This window comes from Leptosomus discolor, chromosome 11 (assembly GCF_034619465.1).
Source record: "Leptosomus discolor isolate bLepDis1 chromosome 11, bLepDis1.hap2, whole genome shotgun sequence".
Taxonomy (NCBI): domain Eukaryota; kingdom Metazoa; phylum Chordata; class Aves; order Leptosomiformes; family Leptosomidae; genus Leptosomus; species Leptosomus discolor.
The window spans coordinates 4,206,380-4,221,906 of record NC_141401.1 but is presented as its reverse complement, the minus strand read 5'-3'; the positions used below and the strand labels follow the sequence as shown (position 1 = coordinate 4,221,906).

General features: G+C 42.8%; 1 protein-coding gene across 2 annotated transcripts in view; it reads right to left on the bottom strand.

Annotated features, from left to right (window-relative positions):
* The window catches only part of ADAMTS17 (ADAM metallopeptidase with thrombospondin type 1 motif 17), a 188,806-nt gene that overhangs the window by 150,254 nt on the left and 23,025 nt on the right, over nucleotides 1–15,527 (bottom strand). For both annotated transcript variants that reach the window (XM_086471601.1, XM_086471602.1), the window contains exons 4-6: nucleotides 11,492–11,664; nucleotides 1,739–1,822; nucleotides 1,001–1,158 (exon numbers count right to left, since the gene is read on the bottom strand). In XM_086471601.1, coding sequence (XP_086327727.1) covers nucleotides 1,001–1,158; nucleotides 1,739–1,822; nucleotides 11,492–11,664 — 415 coding nt within the window. The remainder of the gene's footprint in view (nucleotides 1–1,000; nucleotides 1,159–1,738; nucleotides 1,823–11,491; nucleotides 11,665–15,527) is intronic.

The following is a 15,527-nucleotide window of genomic DNA, read 5'->3' as shown; positions in this document are numbered from 1 at the left end:
CATCCATCTTACACTGTATTTTTGTGCTCACTTTAATTACTCAGAGATCACTTCTGTAATAATGCATTCTTCATATACATCTTAAAGTATGCAATCAACTTAAACCACCATGGATTTGCTACTCAAAATTTATAGTAACTGTGAGGAACATGGGACTTGCATTGAGGTTGAGCTCAGGCAGAGAACTTAGAGGGGAAAAAGACTGCATGTTAATCAGGACAACACCCTTTTTGCGTATTTTATCTGGGCCATACCCTGATGTGTTTGATACATCAGTAGGTACAGAGCTGTGGGCTGCAGGGCATTTTGCTCAAGTATTCACACACAGATTATTTCACATCTGAAATAAACGCAGCAGTTTTCAAACATACAAACAAACTAAAAATGACACCCCTCCTCTATCTCAGTTGTGAGAGAGGAGGGGTGTTAAAGTGGTTATTTCCTAGGGCAAAGAGGGAGAAAATTAATTTAGTTTATGGTATTCTTCTCTCACTTTCTTTAGGAGATAACTCCCTCCCCACCTTCCCACTACTGACACGCCGTCTGCTCCTCTCAGACTGTTCAGTTGATTCACACTTAATTAACACAGAGCTCTTGATCTCAGCCGCGTTCTCAATTCCACAGCTTCTTTCTTCTAGGAAGAAGGGCTTATTCTCCAAAACCTCACCTATTTTTTCCACTTATACCAACCAGTGTGAGAAAAAGTATCACCTGTGCTACAGCCATGTCTTGCCTGTATCCTGAGCAGGACATGCTACAGTGACCATGACTGCAACGCTCCGGTTCAAGAGAAGAGCAGCTTTTGCATGACCTTGTTAAGTGTCCACAGAAACAAGACAAGTCACTGTCATCTGAGGCATCTGAGCCATCTGAACAGCATGTAGGGAGCAAATGTATCATTATCAACAGATCTTTTTCTTCAATTACTGCTAGACCAGATAACCCCATCATTGACTATGGGCTGTTACTGGTTGAAGTGATAAACCAGACCTTACTATACCTGGTTACAAAAACAGCGGCATCCACAGGAGGGGTGTCATCCCTCGCGCCAGGAACCTGGTTGTTACCAAGGTACTTGGCCCCACCATATTCTTCATTTTGCCATTGACAAAAGCTCTCCAGAGACCTCTCTCCGTGATGCCCGATAGACAACTTCGCCTTTTGGGGAACAAAAGACATACAAAAGAAGAAATATCAGTCACAGGCTTTACATAAAGCATTAGACTTCTGATGAAAAAACAGAGGCTCAAAGACACGGATGCAGTAGAACAAAAAGTGCAAAAGTAGCTTCATCTGAGCAGGTGAACTAGGGACTTTGGAATCCACACTATTTGATCTGTAGAACAAACTCCATCAGTTGCCAGCAGTCACAAGCTTCTAATACAGCCCTACATTCAAAAGCCTCATAAGCCTGGAAGTTATATATTTGATACCAGAGCCGCATCATTTTTAATCTCTGTAACAGTTAACTCCTGAGACTGGTTCACAACTACAAGCAGACAAAGACTTACCAGGAAGGATAAATAAAAGGATAGTAGCTCCTTTCACTCCCACAGCCCCCTGTACTTCCCACTTTTAATCTGTCTGGTGAAGCGTGGCAGGTACTACTTCAAATTTGTGATTATGTGGCCAGACGTGCCCCACTTGCCCCTCCCACCCCAGCACAGGGATCCTGCTCTGTCTGTGAGACTACCACAGCACAATTAAAACAATAGGGTAAAAAAGGGTTAGAACTTACAGGACGGTTGCGAAGCAGGACTAGTTTAGTCACCCGAATGCTGACTTTAATTCCAAGACTTTGATGCTGAAACATGTTGTACACCTGTCACAATGCAAAGAAAACATCCACAGTGTATCAGTAACAACACCAAGACCTAGTAATAGTTGAAGGAATTAATTGTGACTAAAGTTAGATATTTGTCCTTCAAAGAACTGACCCAAAGCAAACCCAAATGGGTTGTGCAGTAACTATGGTCAATAAGATAACAAATTTTTAAGAGCTACTCTGTTACCACTCTTAACATTCCCGCATACCACAGTAGCTAAAACACGTGCAAAACCAGAGTGGGTTTGCTCCTACCATACTGCACTGGGCTTCACCACCTGACCAATTTGTCACAGACTATTCTGAGCAAGGTTCTGCATTCAGGGACAAAAAGCATTAAAAACCAAAAAAACCAAAAAATACACAAGATAGTTGCAGAAAGGAAAATACTTTTAACTAGCATAAAGAAGAGAAACAACAAAGGAAAGGAGAGAAATATTCCAAAGGAACTCTAAACATAAACCAAAGTCTCAGGAACATGGACATACGTTATGAAGCATCAAACTAATATGGATCTTCAGCATTGAAATATCAGAGATATCTGAATGCAAGATGAAATAATGGTGTGTTTTAGACTTCAGGAAATAGAATGGAAAAGCAATTTCCCTCTGTTATTTTCATATCTTATATAAAAGAATAGTAATAAGGCAGCATATAATGACACAAGCCTCAGGAAATACAAAAATAGCACCGGAATCTACCTTACTACTTTCTCCAGATTTTGCATTCCAACTCAGATACATTCTAACCTATAAAAATGAGGTGAAGTAAAGATCTTAATTGGTGCCAGAATTTTATTCCACTCATTTCTCTGTGTACAAATGCTTTAACTAGAAAACATCAAAAAAGGTGAGGGATTTATTTTAAAAAGGTGTAAAATGCCGCATAATAACATTTGGATGCATATTATATTCCCTACTCAGTCAAAAAAATAAAATCAAGACCATTGAAGAGAGACTGTTGGCTAATGGGACGCAGGATTTGCCCCCAGGTAAGCTATATTCCTTACTCACAGCTCGTTTGGCTGGAAATATCACACAGGCTCAGCTAACTTCCTACAACAAACCCAAGACATGAACACATTTTGGATATTACATTTTCAATGCTTGGTATTTTTCCTGTTTGTGCAAATACTCAGAAACATGCTCACTGTGAAAGTGTTCTTAAGCTCTTTAGTGTTTGGGGTTGGATTTAAGCACACACGTAAATGTTTCCTATAATTTAGGCACAGATTGCAAGACAGACACTACTCAGTATTTGACCCACTGACCTCCAGTATGAGCACAAAAAGCCATTTATCTTCCCTGCGGCTGCTATACCAATGCATACAAGTGCTGGTACTATTTGCTTAGCTCGGGGGTGTGTTGGTAGAGCAGCTAAGGCCTCTCACTACAGACCTGGGGGGATAAACTTGACACTTGCAGAGAAGGGCTCTGACAGTTGACCTATGTGTAAATGGAGACCTGGACAGTCAGCTGAGAGGGTCAATGGGGCATCACGCTGATCAAGTCAGTCTCTCATGTACCACTACAGAGACTAACAAACATTTGCCTGTGACAGATGCCTTTGATTTGCCTAGCTCACTGCTAGCTCTGACCATCCCATCATGTTTCTACTCGTAAAATGAGAGTGCAGCAAACAGGTTCTTATCACTAAGCCTAATGGATAACAGTGATGGCCTTTCCATTAGGGCAGACAAGCTGCCTGCCTCCAGACTCAGCCCAGAGAGACCCGACCACCACTGACTTCAAAAGGGAGTTTCCACTAGCAAAACTGGGATAGCAAGAAGCAGCTGCTGGAGAGTTTAGCATGTCATTTTGAAGGCTGGCAGCCCTTCTTCCTTTTCTCTTGTGCTCTCTATTCTAAGGATAAGTTTAACTGCATTGTATTTGCATCCACCAGTGATCTCAAAAGAGCTCAACCTAGCTAGCAGCAGCAACAATTGGATACTAAAGCAAGAAGACACTGGGCATGCAAAAGAGGCTTTACTTTGCTTGTTTATTCAAACTTTGTTTGCTTGTTTTCTTAAATGGAGCCTAAAGAAGGCCCAGACGGATGGTAGTTCGTGTTGCCTGGCAGGAACAACAACCTTTCGCTCTGCTAAATAAGCCTGACTGGTACAGGTGGCTGTTCTACTTCAGCACAACTAAAGCGTTCATCACACTTTTCCCTTGCTGCAGCATGGGTCCTCTCCATGGGCCAAAGCTCCTGTCAGGAGAACATGCTCCAGTGCAGGCTTCTCTCCACAGGCTGCAATACACTTCAGGGAACAGCCACCTGCCCCATCATGGTCCCCTCCACAAGCTGCAGGGCAACCTCTACCCCAGCTCCTGGAGCACCTCCTCCTCCTCCTGCTCTGGCCTGGATGCTCACACAGATTTTTCCTCACGCTTGTTTCCTCCCTGCCTATGCAGCCTTTTGCTCTTTCACAGATGTGCCAACAGCTTTCCTGACGGGCTCCTCCGTGTCCTGTGGTGGGGCCATTGCAGAGACGGCTGGAACCAGCTGTGTCCAGCATGGGGCAGCTCCAGGTCTCTCCTCAGAGAGGCCTCTGCAGCCCCCACTTGACAAAAAAATATGAGACTGAGTTCAGCACAGGTTATTCACAGCCATTTTGCCAGCACACAGCCAGTGTTAAAGCAGACTGTGCAAGGTAGGCTGTGCCCAAAGAAAGCATTATCACAGAATCCAGGTGTCTTTAAAATAAAAGAATTCAAATCCATAGTCCTTTCCTGCTAGGAACTGGATTCCATCGTGGCAGCAACCACTTTCTGCCCCTCTCAGCCAGCCTACAAGGAGACCATCACCCACAGACTTGCCGTGTCAAAGCTGTTCAGACACTACATCCAGCTGTCTATCATTGGCACGGGAGCAACAGTGCCAAGTGAGGTAGCTGAGATAACTGGTACCAGGGGAGGAATGGGATTTCCTAGTGCAGATGTTCTTAAGATTTCCTGCTACACGGACAGCATGCATTAATAGAGAGACTGACTCACAGACACCTCCCTTCCCACTTGCCACCCTTCCTCAAGCCTGCAATTGCATCACACCCTTGAGGCTCCTGTGACCACTTCCAACAGGGGAAAAGTAAAAATATTTGTGGTATTTTAGAACCTTTTAATAAAATAAGATAGCTGGGAACACAAGCATCAGCTGCATGAAGCCCGCTAACACACTGCCATGGAACAAAATGCAGAGGTTACTGTTTTAGGACATCGCCACAGTGTCAGAAAGCAGCTTGGCTGGAAGAGCAACGGAGGTTCTTGGTCACTAGGGTGAAGGGAAGGGATGTGAAAAGTTGCCAATGTGGTCGAAGCGTGGTCATAATCACTGGTTGCCCTGTTGTGGGTGAACTTCTATGCTGTACTGACTTCCATTCTGTGAGGAGTCATCAAGAGTAGAGACAGGGAGCTTTGGGAACAGAAAGAGGTATGGTAAGGAGTCAAACAAAACAGACAGAAAAAATAGAAGGGGAAGCACAGAAGAACAAGAAAATGAATAAAGCCTGTCTCTGACATCTCCCTCCTTCACCTGCATTTCCCTGACAGAGCTTTACTGCACAGAATGCCCTGGAGAAAACAGAACAGCTTGAAGTCTGAACCATCCTTCTCCTCCTCCTCCTCCTCCGTTTGCATTCCTCCTGCCTTTCTTTCTCCTTATTGCTTTGACATGGAAGGGACAGAATAAATGCAGCGTTGGCATGAGCTGTCCAGGCCTGCCCCAGCATGCGTAAAGCACAACATAGACATGAGGAATTGGGCTAAGAGAGGAACTAAACTACATCAGTTTAATTTTTTTTTTTTTTTTTAATTCCCAAGAGCTTCCTCTGCAGGTGGACGGTGGGAGGGAGATGTGTGTGTTTCAGATGTTTTGGAGTTCAGAACAGCAACCCTGAGGGTAAATTGACTTTTTTCTTTTTTCTTCCCTAAACGCTGCGCTCAAGCAAGAGCCTCCCCATTGCCTTGGCTGCTGGCAACACTCCTGACGTTTGGACAGCAGAAGTATTAGTCAGGTTACTGAGGTTGTCTTTCACTTGTTTTGAAAAGTGCTATAGGATTTCTAACACCCACCTAAAGCCAAGCTTTCAAATTATCCCATTAAACATTATGAAAAAGAACATATTCATGGCTCTTTATAAGATACAGTTGACATAACTCTTTCTCCTGGGGCTGCTGGAGTGAAAAGAGAAATCTGTAGACAGTGATCAAATGTTTATATCCTTTTTCCTTCCCATCACAAAAATTCCAGATCAGGGTAAGGGAGCCGATTATCAGTGGCAGCTCTGGAGCCTTTATGTGCCAGCCCCCAAGAGCACAAAGATATAAATCCATCAATACATGCATGATAAAAGTGATTTTATCTGCTTCTTTAACACAGAAAAAACTCTCACAGGGGAAATCCAAAATGAAAAATGATCTGCAGAATGTAAAATAAGGCTTCAGAAAGTAAACCAGTATTATTCCTAAAGAACAACATAAAAATTTTCCCTCTTAATGACATCCAAAAGATCACTAACTTCAAGTTACTGCTTGCTGCTGCAAAGAGCTTCCACGCTAATCGCATGGCTTAGCAACAGCTGCAGGAGAACTAACACATACTACAGTAACTTACCCCTGCATGCTGTATTCTCTCAGAAAAAGGCAAGCTCAAAAACCAATCCAAACAGTTGTACTTTATTCCAAAGCCCAAAAAAAATTCACTTAAGGGAGGGGAAAAAAAAAAAAACAACCCCCCCAAAAAAACCCACACAAACAAACCACAATTTTTTTTTTTCCCCAGTTCTCAAATCCATAGAAAGCAGCTTTTAAATTACTATATGTTGTGGTCTTGGAAATTCAGACATCTCTGTCCCTAAATGCTCAGAGGGTCCGACTGAGTTGGACTTGGTTTGCATAGCAAGCTCTGCACAATTGCGAGAAGCCAACATTCACAACTCGCTGTTCAGCTCCTAGCTGAAACCAGTCACCTCTCATCATTAAAAACACTACAGACACAGACAGAACTTTCCAAAGAGTTCAGAGCTCATTTATCACATGCTTCAGAATCATTTGAATCAGAATTTTCTCAAGGAAGCTGAAAGCATAAGTCCTCCACAACATAAGACCAGTCACAGTATAGGCCAGTGCAGTTTGCCTGTCTATGAGGATAGACAAGCTCCTTTTTGTCTTGCTGGCCAGTTCTCTCAGACAAAAAGAAAACACAAGAGGAAATAAAAGCATAAAAATCCTGCAAGAAAACAGTGCTTCAGAACCTGCTCCTGAACCGAGCTCAATATGGCAGCTGTTGTAAGCAGACACACAGAAACGCAGGAGAGAGGCAGAGAGAATGCCAATGCACTGGTCTTCTAGTTGCTGGCTGAGAAACCTGAAGTTCGGTTTAGATGAAGCCATGAAGTATCGCAAGAGCAACACGGGACTTCATAAGAAACAGAACATCCATCCAAACAGCCTCCACATGGATGAGACGCAATGAGAAAGCATAGTTGCCAGAAGCAGACTTACAGAGTGGGTGAGCAAAATAAGGATGTTTTACTCGAAAGGCACTTCGTTTTGGAATTTAGAGGAAGTTCTAAACGCTGGCAGCTGCTGAAGGAGGGCAGGAACGGGAGATACACTCAAGCCAAAGATGCAAAGGGGAGACTAGAACCGAAACACAAACGTTGCACCACAGTGCAAAAGTTCAATAACAAAGGAGTTTAACTTAAAAAAGTAAATCAGCACCTATAATTAAGTAGCTGGTTTTGCATTTCTGTAATTCTGCTGATATCTCACCCTGTACATGTCCTTACATCCAGCATGCCCATAAACTCACTGCCTTGCTAAGGCTGCAGATGTACACGGTGGCATTTGACAACTTCTTTATTTTTCACAAAACCATCAGGAATCAGCCATTAATAAAATCATGTTAAATCAGATACCTTGCCAGAAAACAGGAAAAAATTTCATTTTAGAGGTGGTGACTTAAAAAAATTCAACTCAAAGCCCTGGAGCCATGCTTGTTCCTATCTGTACATTAGAGAGTACCTTAGAGGGAAATTCTTCCATGATCTTGGAAAAATCTGTCTTGCAACTTCAAATATTAGTTTAGTAAATGGAAGAGCTTGCACCTCTAAGTACCTTTAATATGAATCTATTCTCTATTCAGGGGGATAGTCAGAACTACAGAGTATCACTAAAAACACAGCACTTGCTTTATGAAGTACTGTCTGTTATTTCTGGGTTGCAAAAGGGGTTTGCTGTGTTTCTTAGCTGTTTATTCTAGAGCAGGGTGGTGGGGGGTTTTTCCACTAAGACTCTCATTTACCAAGAGAGCAATAAAACAGTATTTTGTAATGCTGACTTCTTTCCCCCTTCAGAAATTCTTGTAACGTAAATAGATATTAAATACTTTAAGGCAGATCACTTTATTTAAAATGTCTATAAATATAAAATGCATTAATAAGACCTCTTAATGCTTGTTTTGTGGTTTGACAGTAAACGTAATGGCTTACAGAGAGGAGTAAAGTTAATATACCCCGACCAGTAATGTTCTATTTGCTTAAATGCAAGCATCCAAGCCAAAATTAACATTCTGGTTTCTTTTAGAGGCAGCCCGCCATCCTGCAGTGTAGCTGAATAAGCACTGCCTAATATCATGGGGCAAATCCTGTCCCCCAGCTAGCAGTCACAGAAGGCTGACAGAAGTCGTATCGAGGCAGGCAGGAAACAAAGACCCCAAGCAGCCAATTTCATTTGCGTGGTTACACAGAGCACAACTGCTCCTGCACCAGAGAGGGATGTAAGAGACGTTGCCCTGAGGACTTCAGGCCGTGCCATTCCTCATACCACAGTTTTATGGATGAGGAGCTACCACACAAAGACTCACCACGGCTGGTTCAGGCATTACCCAAAGAGTAATGGCTGCATGAAGGGTTCAGCTAAGGCCTACCCAAACCACATGACTATCCTATCTGTCTTCCTGAAACACATTTTCTGAATTATTCTTCAGTCTCTTTTGCTGGGATGAAGATCAGCTTTCATTACAGCAAGTGGAAAGCTAAAATCCCCTTTGATTTCCTTGAATTTCAACTTGCCCTTATATAAAGGATTTCTGCAATGATGCCATCTATGTGTTTTCCCGTTATTATTCCTCAGTATCTTCTGATCTTGCCAGCCACTCACAGTTTTTTCAGGGAGGCAGAGGCCTGAAAGATATTATGTTCCTACAGGTGTGGGAATGAAGATGGCCAGACAAAGGAGAGAGAGTGTTGGTGCTCCTCTGAAGGCTGAAAAGCTGAAATCCTACCAGACATCAGAAAAACCGCAAGGGTGAGCCCCTAAGAGCAATGACTTAACAGTGGGAAGAATTTCAGCTGGACTTTGCACCTTAGGAGATGTCAGATAAATGTGTTCCTCAGCCAAGAGTCCTCTTCCATGTGCACTCTCTAGTGTCTAATAAAGGGGTGAGCTCACACTACGGCATCAGAACCTAGCTTAAAAGTCCATCAGCCAAATCCACTGGAAACTAAGCTTCAATATTTGTTTAGTAAATGGGTTTAGAGAACCCAACCCATCTATCAGCACCTCTCCACACATATATATTCACACCTGGCAGGCTGATGTTGCTGAGATGTTCTACAGTACTCCTCAGCCTGGACAGGCAGCAGTATTCACAGCCATCTTTTGTTTAGGACTTGGTCTATCAGTGTACTCAACCCTAACAATCTTCACAGGCTGATAAACATCCCTACACAAGATAGGGATGCACTAATGGCTACACTGAAATAATTGACCTTTTGGCATGAGGATCATCAAGACAGATGATTAGACACGTGTTTTAAAAGCTCTCACAGCCATAATGCCCTCCCCCAGCCCCAGCAGAACTGTGGGGCACAATGGCAGATTTTTATTCTCTCACTGATGCATCAGTGCAGAACAGATTTTAGGAGGACCCCTGGGATGCCACTGCAAACAAAACACATCCATCACCCCTCTCGAGGCCCCAACCATCTGACATAAGGAAGAAACTCAGCCTTGACACATATGTTCCTTCTAATTATGCATTTCTCTTAGTTCAAGAAGGGACTTAGAAGCAGATTTGTTCAGACTTGAACTTACACTCTACCTGCTCACTGCAAAACTGGTACACGAATTTAAAGTTGGAGGACCATGGCTTTGAGAAGAATAAGGCTCTTATGCCCCCAGCAAACACATCCTTAAACACATGAAAGCCAGTAAGCAGACCCTGAAGTGATGGTGACGTGAATGGATTTTTTGCAAGAAGAGATTTCCTACAAACCAATCCAAATAAATGTAGAGACACCACGAAGCCCTATTAAATGACTACTGTCACAGCATGCTAGAAGGCAAAATAAAAGGTAGAGGAAGGACACAGAAAAGCAGCTTGTCAATGGAAAAGACTAGTTAAACAACTCGCTGCCCAATCAGCAAAGCATTTCACTACAGGAGAGCTCCCTCACACCAGTGCTTGATAAAGGAACAAGACCTCTTAAAAAGCTGTTGTCCCATAGCCGGATTACGCACTGAGCATCCGTCACTCAGCTCTTCACTGGGAAGCATGACCAGCCAATTACTATTAAGAACTGTTATTTTTTTCCAAGCCAATTTGCTGCTCATGAACAACAACAGAGCATTAGTCAGGAGAATGAACTATTCCTGGACATTACAATAGCATGGGCAGAAATATACAAGCTTCCTCCAAGACTTCCTTGTGCAAATGCCTCTGGAAGGACCCCTGCCATCTCCAAGCAGAGTTTTCAGTGTCCACATCCAATTTAGCCATTATCCCTTTATTGGCACTGCCAACAAGTGAGTGAGGGAGCATTCATTGTGAGAGGCTTTGTGTTCCCTTATCAACTGAGACGGAAGGCTTAACTACTAGGACAGCTAGCAAATTAACACCCGCGCTTCATGTGAGCTTGCCATTTCAAAAGGCTCTCCTCCCTCCTGGCAGATTCTCTGCAGAATTTCTAGAATGCTTCTAAAGCCCAACTCCAACAACTATTCAGAGGTATGATCAGCACCACTTCATGTAGCCCAAGAGGTCCTGGGGCAGAGAGAACGGGATCAGCGGGCAGGTCGGTGCTAAGTTTGCCATGTTTCCTACAGCAAGGGAGGCAGACATTTCATTTTTATTATGTAAAAACCAGAGATTAAAAAGTGTTTCTAACCAACTTAAAGCCATGTTTTCTGCTGGAAATCAATACGACTGCTGTCATCAATAACACTTTGACTGCCTGCTGTGACAATGACCCACAGAGAAATGTCTCTTATGAAACACGTGTGCCATGGAAATCTTGAGGAACCTGAGAAACATCATGTCAGACAAGACCATCTATCCACTCCAAAACACTCTCGTCCAAGGTAAACCATAGCAGTACACGGCAGAAAAACATGGCAGAAAACACCACTCCTGAATGATTCTGGAATATTTGCTAACTGAAAATTTGCAGTTTCAAAAAAGTTTTTTATTGTGATGTCCTTGGGGAAATATAGGAATCACACAGCTGGGAAAGAGGCAGCACATAACACAAGAAACCCAAAACCTTTCCTCATACCTCAAGGTCAAAACAGTTACTCATTTCAGTCAAGGAAGCCAGCTTTAACCTACCCTGGATATGGTCTACTTACTCTTGTTTCTTCTTTTGAGGGTAAAGTGCCTACTTACCATATTCATAACTGTCAGGATGAATCTTTGGGCAGCCTCTGCACCGTGGTATTGGACCATATCAGCATCTGCCACCACCAGAGTTTCTACTGTGTACTCATTGTTAAGTCGAATGGCATTTCTTCTCTCCCTCCAGTCACTGGTTGATTTCATTTTCTTTTGTCTCTTCTTTTCTAAAAGTCAAAATACTTATTAAGGCATAAGAAAACATTTATACTCTTTTCAACAAACATTCCTGTGCACATTCAGATTGTAATGACCTTTAATTAAAGTGTTCTTTGCTGATTAAAAGAAGCAACCAAGAGGTTCCATTGAAAGTACATCTGCACCTCTGCGTGCAGATTCGTATGAGACCACTGGATTACATGTAAATACGAAAAAGGATAGGAAAAGAGAAGTCCAGAAAAGCAAAAGATTAACCGTAATTCAAACCAAGCAGCAAAAATTTCGGAAATTGGAAATCTTCCTTGTGAAAGGACTAACATTCCACTATAACAGAACAAGTGCTAATTAAGGAAAAATCTGTTGAAGCAAACTTTAGGATAGAAGACCATGCTTTGGGATGCAGCGTACACTCTAGACTCTTGGGGTTCTCCTTCGCCAGGGAAGTTGCCAGATATTCCTGGAGTCATTATTTCCATCAATTGCATTTCTACTTGCTACCAGCACGACTAGACCAATGTAAGAGAACACAAGATAAAGTCTCAAAAATCTTAATTTAAGTCAGATTGTTTTGGAACATGCATTATTGGCCAACTGCAGAAGTCTCTGGATGAAACCCAGAAGTGCAGAAGGTCAGGCTAGATAAGACCTTCTCAGGCTTTCTTTGCTCATTTATTGCTATTGGCACAAGCACCAGCACTAGCAGCTGCAGTCACCGGCCACCTACGTGCAGAGCTCACATGCCTCTTCATTGGGTATGTGTACCAAAAGCAGGGGACTCCCTAGACCAGCTGATCCTCAATGAACTTAATGTACAAGAACCTGTGAAAAGGATCCATTCTAAGGACTAGAAAATGAAGCAGGGGTCAGCTACCGTTAACACAAAAATTAAAACACGGACGTTAAACCTCCCTTCTTCCAAACTAAGGAACTAATGTATTAGTAATTTGTCCTCTTTAAACTGAAAGGTGAAACGTGTTTCACGGCTCAAATGCAGATGTGCAAAGCAGCTGAGGCACGAACAAAGGAGAAATTAAGTTCAGATCTGAAATTGAATCTACTCACTTCATTGCAGTCACAAAAAATATATTCATGTTTTCAATTGTAAAATTAAAGAAAAGCAAATGAAGTCATTAAAACAAATTTATTTTGCAATAAGAAACAAACTGCCAAGAATCACTGAAATTAAATCTGCTTGCTGCTCAGCCTGCAACAGATACTGACACTGGTACTAATGCTGATTTCTTCCAAAGAAAAAGGGAGCAGAACACACAGCAGATCCTGAAACTGCCTAAACACAACATTCAATGCAAAAGTGACACAGGAAAGACCACAACGGATGATCAGACAGATACACCTTATGTCACACTACACATGCTGCTCATTGCCCAGAGCAGAGAATCGCTTCTTAACTTTCTGTAGATCTAACCCGAGACCCTCTCTCAGCAAGGCACCATTCTGCAGCAGGCAGGTCTGAGTTAGTGCTCACTGATCCTGTTTTTCCACAGCCTGTTTACCAGCTCCCTTATACAATTCAGCTTGAATTTCCCATCTTTCCCAGGCTGGTAAATGCACTCACATCCAGACCATCAGTTTTCCTTGACTGACCCTCTTGTATTCAGGGTGATGAACTCCATCAGCTATAAGTCTCCCAGAGCCCACCTGAAATGGGCTCGCTGCCCTCTGCTCATTCATACATTTTCTGTCTTGTCAGTATGCACATTTGGACACGTCCATCCCACATCCCTGTTCCGAGCCGTCTAGCAGTCATCCAGTATAGCTCTGCACATGCTTTTCTGCCCAAGGCATCAACTGTCAAAACTTGGCACATATTTTAAACTGAGAAAACATCCATGAAATTCGATTTGAATCTTTTTTAAAAGAGTTTGGAAATATCCCCCTCGGTCTAAAAAGATAGACAGGAGCCTATGGTCAAGCAAAAAAAGAAAACTTGGGGTGCTCAAAAATAGTGGAAGCTGCATGGCAGCAACAATTTGATGAAAATATCCAATTTTCAAGGCTTATTATCACATGGACTGCAGGACATCTACAGAAAAGTGTGCAGTCATGACAAAGCTGCCACAAGCAGGGGATCTCTATGTTTCTAAGTGCTTTAGAAAGGCAATAAAGTAAAATGAAGTGACTCTACCTTCCAGAAGGAAGGAAAAATGAATGCACCTTCAATTTGCCAACTATGAAATGGAGATGACTTCCCCAAATGTCAGCAAAAAAGCTCCCGTGTTTGTTTGTTTGCTTATTCATTTCATTCCATTCATCCCCCCATCCCTCCCTCTGCGTAGCCATGTACATGACTTGCAGTACTCTCAAGGTTATCATTTAAATACCAGAGGAGAAAGAAGAGAAAAAGGGAAGAGAAGGCAAATTATTCCAGTAAGAACATTGACCTTTTGAGTCTTGCTGCTAGCAACCAGATCCTTCCTGGAAGTAACAGCACTTCCCCATCAAGTTCTTATTTGGTAATCCTCCAATAAATCAAAAAGTTTCCAGCTGGTATAAATCTCCTACCCATAGAGAAGTTGCTCTTATGGGGGACTAGGTCTAGACTGACATAAGTCTAGGCCTGGTATCGAATGAGCTGTCTAAAAAGGCTTAAGAGGAAGAACTCTGGGTTTTCACTTCAAAAAATCTCTTTTTCAGTGGAAAAGAAGCCACTTGTCAGAAGAGGAACCCACTATGCTACGCTGGGGAGAAGAGGTCATGCCATGGTCATTTTCTGTGGGATTGACTGGCGTGGTCCCTCCTCCAGAGGCAGCTGAAGGAATTGGCGAAGCTTTGCCGATTCCACTCGGCACCTCTTTGCAGAAGGCAGCTGTACAAAACTCTAAAAGGTGTGATTTCTGGAGAGCAGCAGCGTAAAGGGACTCCTGGCAAATTGCTGGGTAGTCCTGGTTCACACAAAGCCTCTGGCCTCCATTACTCCACGACTTTTACTTGAAGCTGTGGATTGGCTGCTTTCCACTGGGTGGTAGGGATTAGAGGTTGCGTGTGGAAAACTACCACCCCACAGGCTTGCCTAGAAACACAGCCAAAGTGACCTAACCGAGGGAATCTGGGCTCTCACTCTCATCCTCCCTCACATTGTCCAAGACTAAGCTTACTGAGCCCTTCAAACAGGCAACATGTAACGGACTCAAGGCAGCCTACAAAGAGCTCAGGTGGTCACCAGTGATACACTGCAGAAGAGGGAAGGCAAAGCGACACAAACTACTTGAACAGGAGTGTCGCCCCCTCCCTTTTTTTTTTTTTTCCTTTCCCTTTTTAAGTTTGTAGCTCCTCTATAGGGGAACTTTTCTTTAATCTTTCTGAACTTTTTGTCCTTGCAGAGGGCTACTTTCAGAGTGGTCTCTCTTTGCATCTTCCTGCCTACCACATATGCAAACAATTTTCCAGCATAATCAAGCACATGGAGAAAACACAGCTATCATTTGCATGGATGAACCATCACAAACAGAACAAAAGAAATAAACACATCGCATACATTTGATGAAGAGGGGAAAAAGATCCAAAACCAACAGTAAAAATCCTCATTAAACACATCTGCAGCTCATACCTGAGGTGAGTCAACTTTATGGAGGTATCAAAAAAACCCCCATCTCTAGAGCCTCACTTCAGAAACAAGCCAGCACAGAGAAGTCTCACTCCTGCCCCGCGTGATTTATGGACTATGGGCAGAGAATCCCTCCATAAGTACATGAAACCCCAAACTAAAATAAACATTAGCCATTAAAACAAGGATTAAATGCTTGGTGGATTCTTTATTTGAACAAACTGATGTTACAAATTTTGTGGTGCAGATGTTAAGTGTTAGTGTGAAGGCATAAGAGGCCATAAAACATGGGCAGGAGCCTGTCAG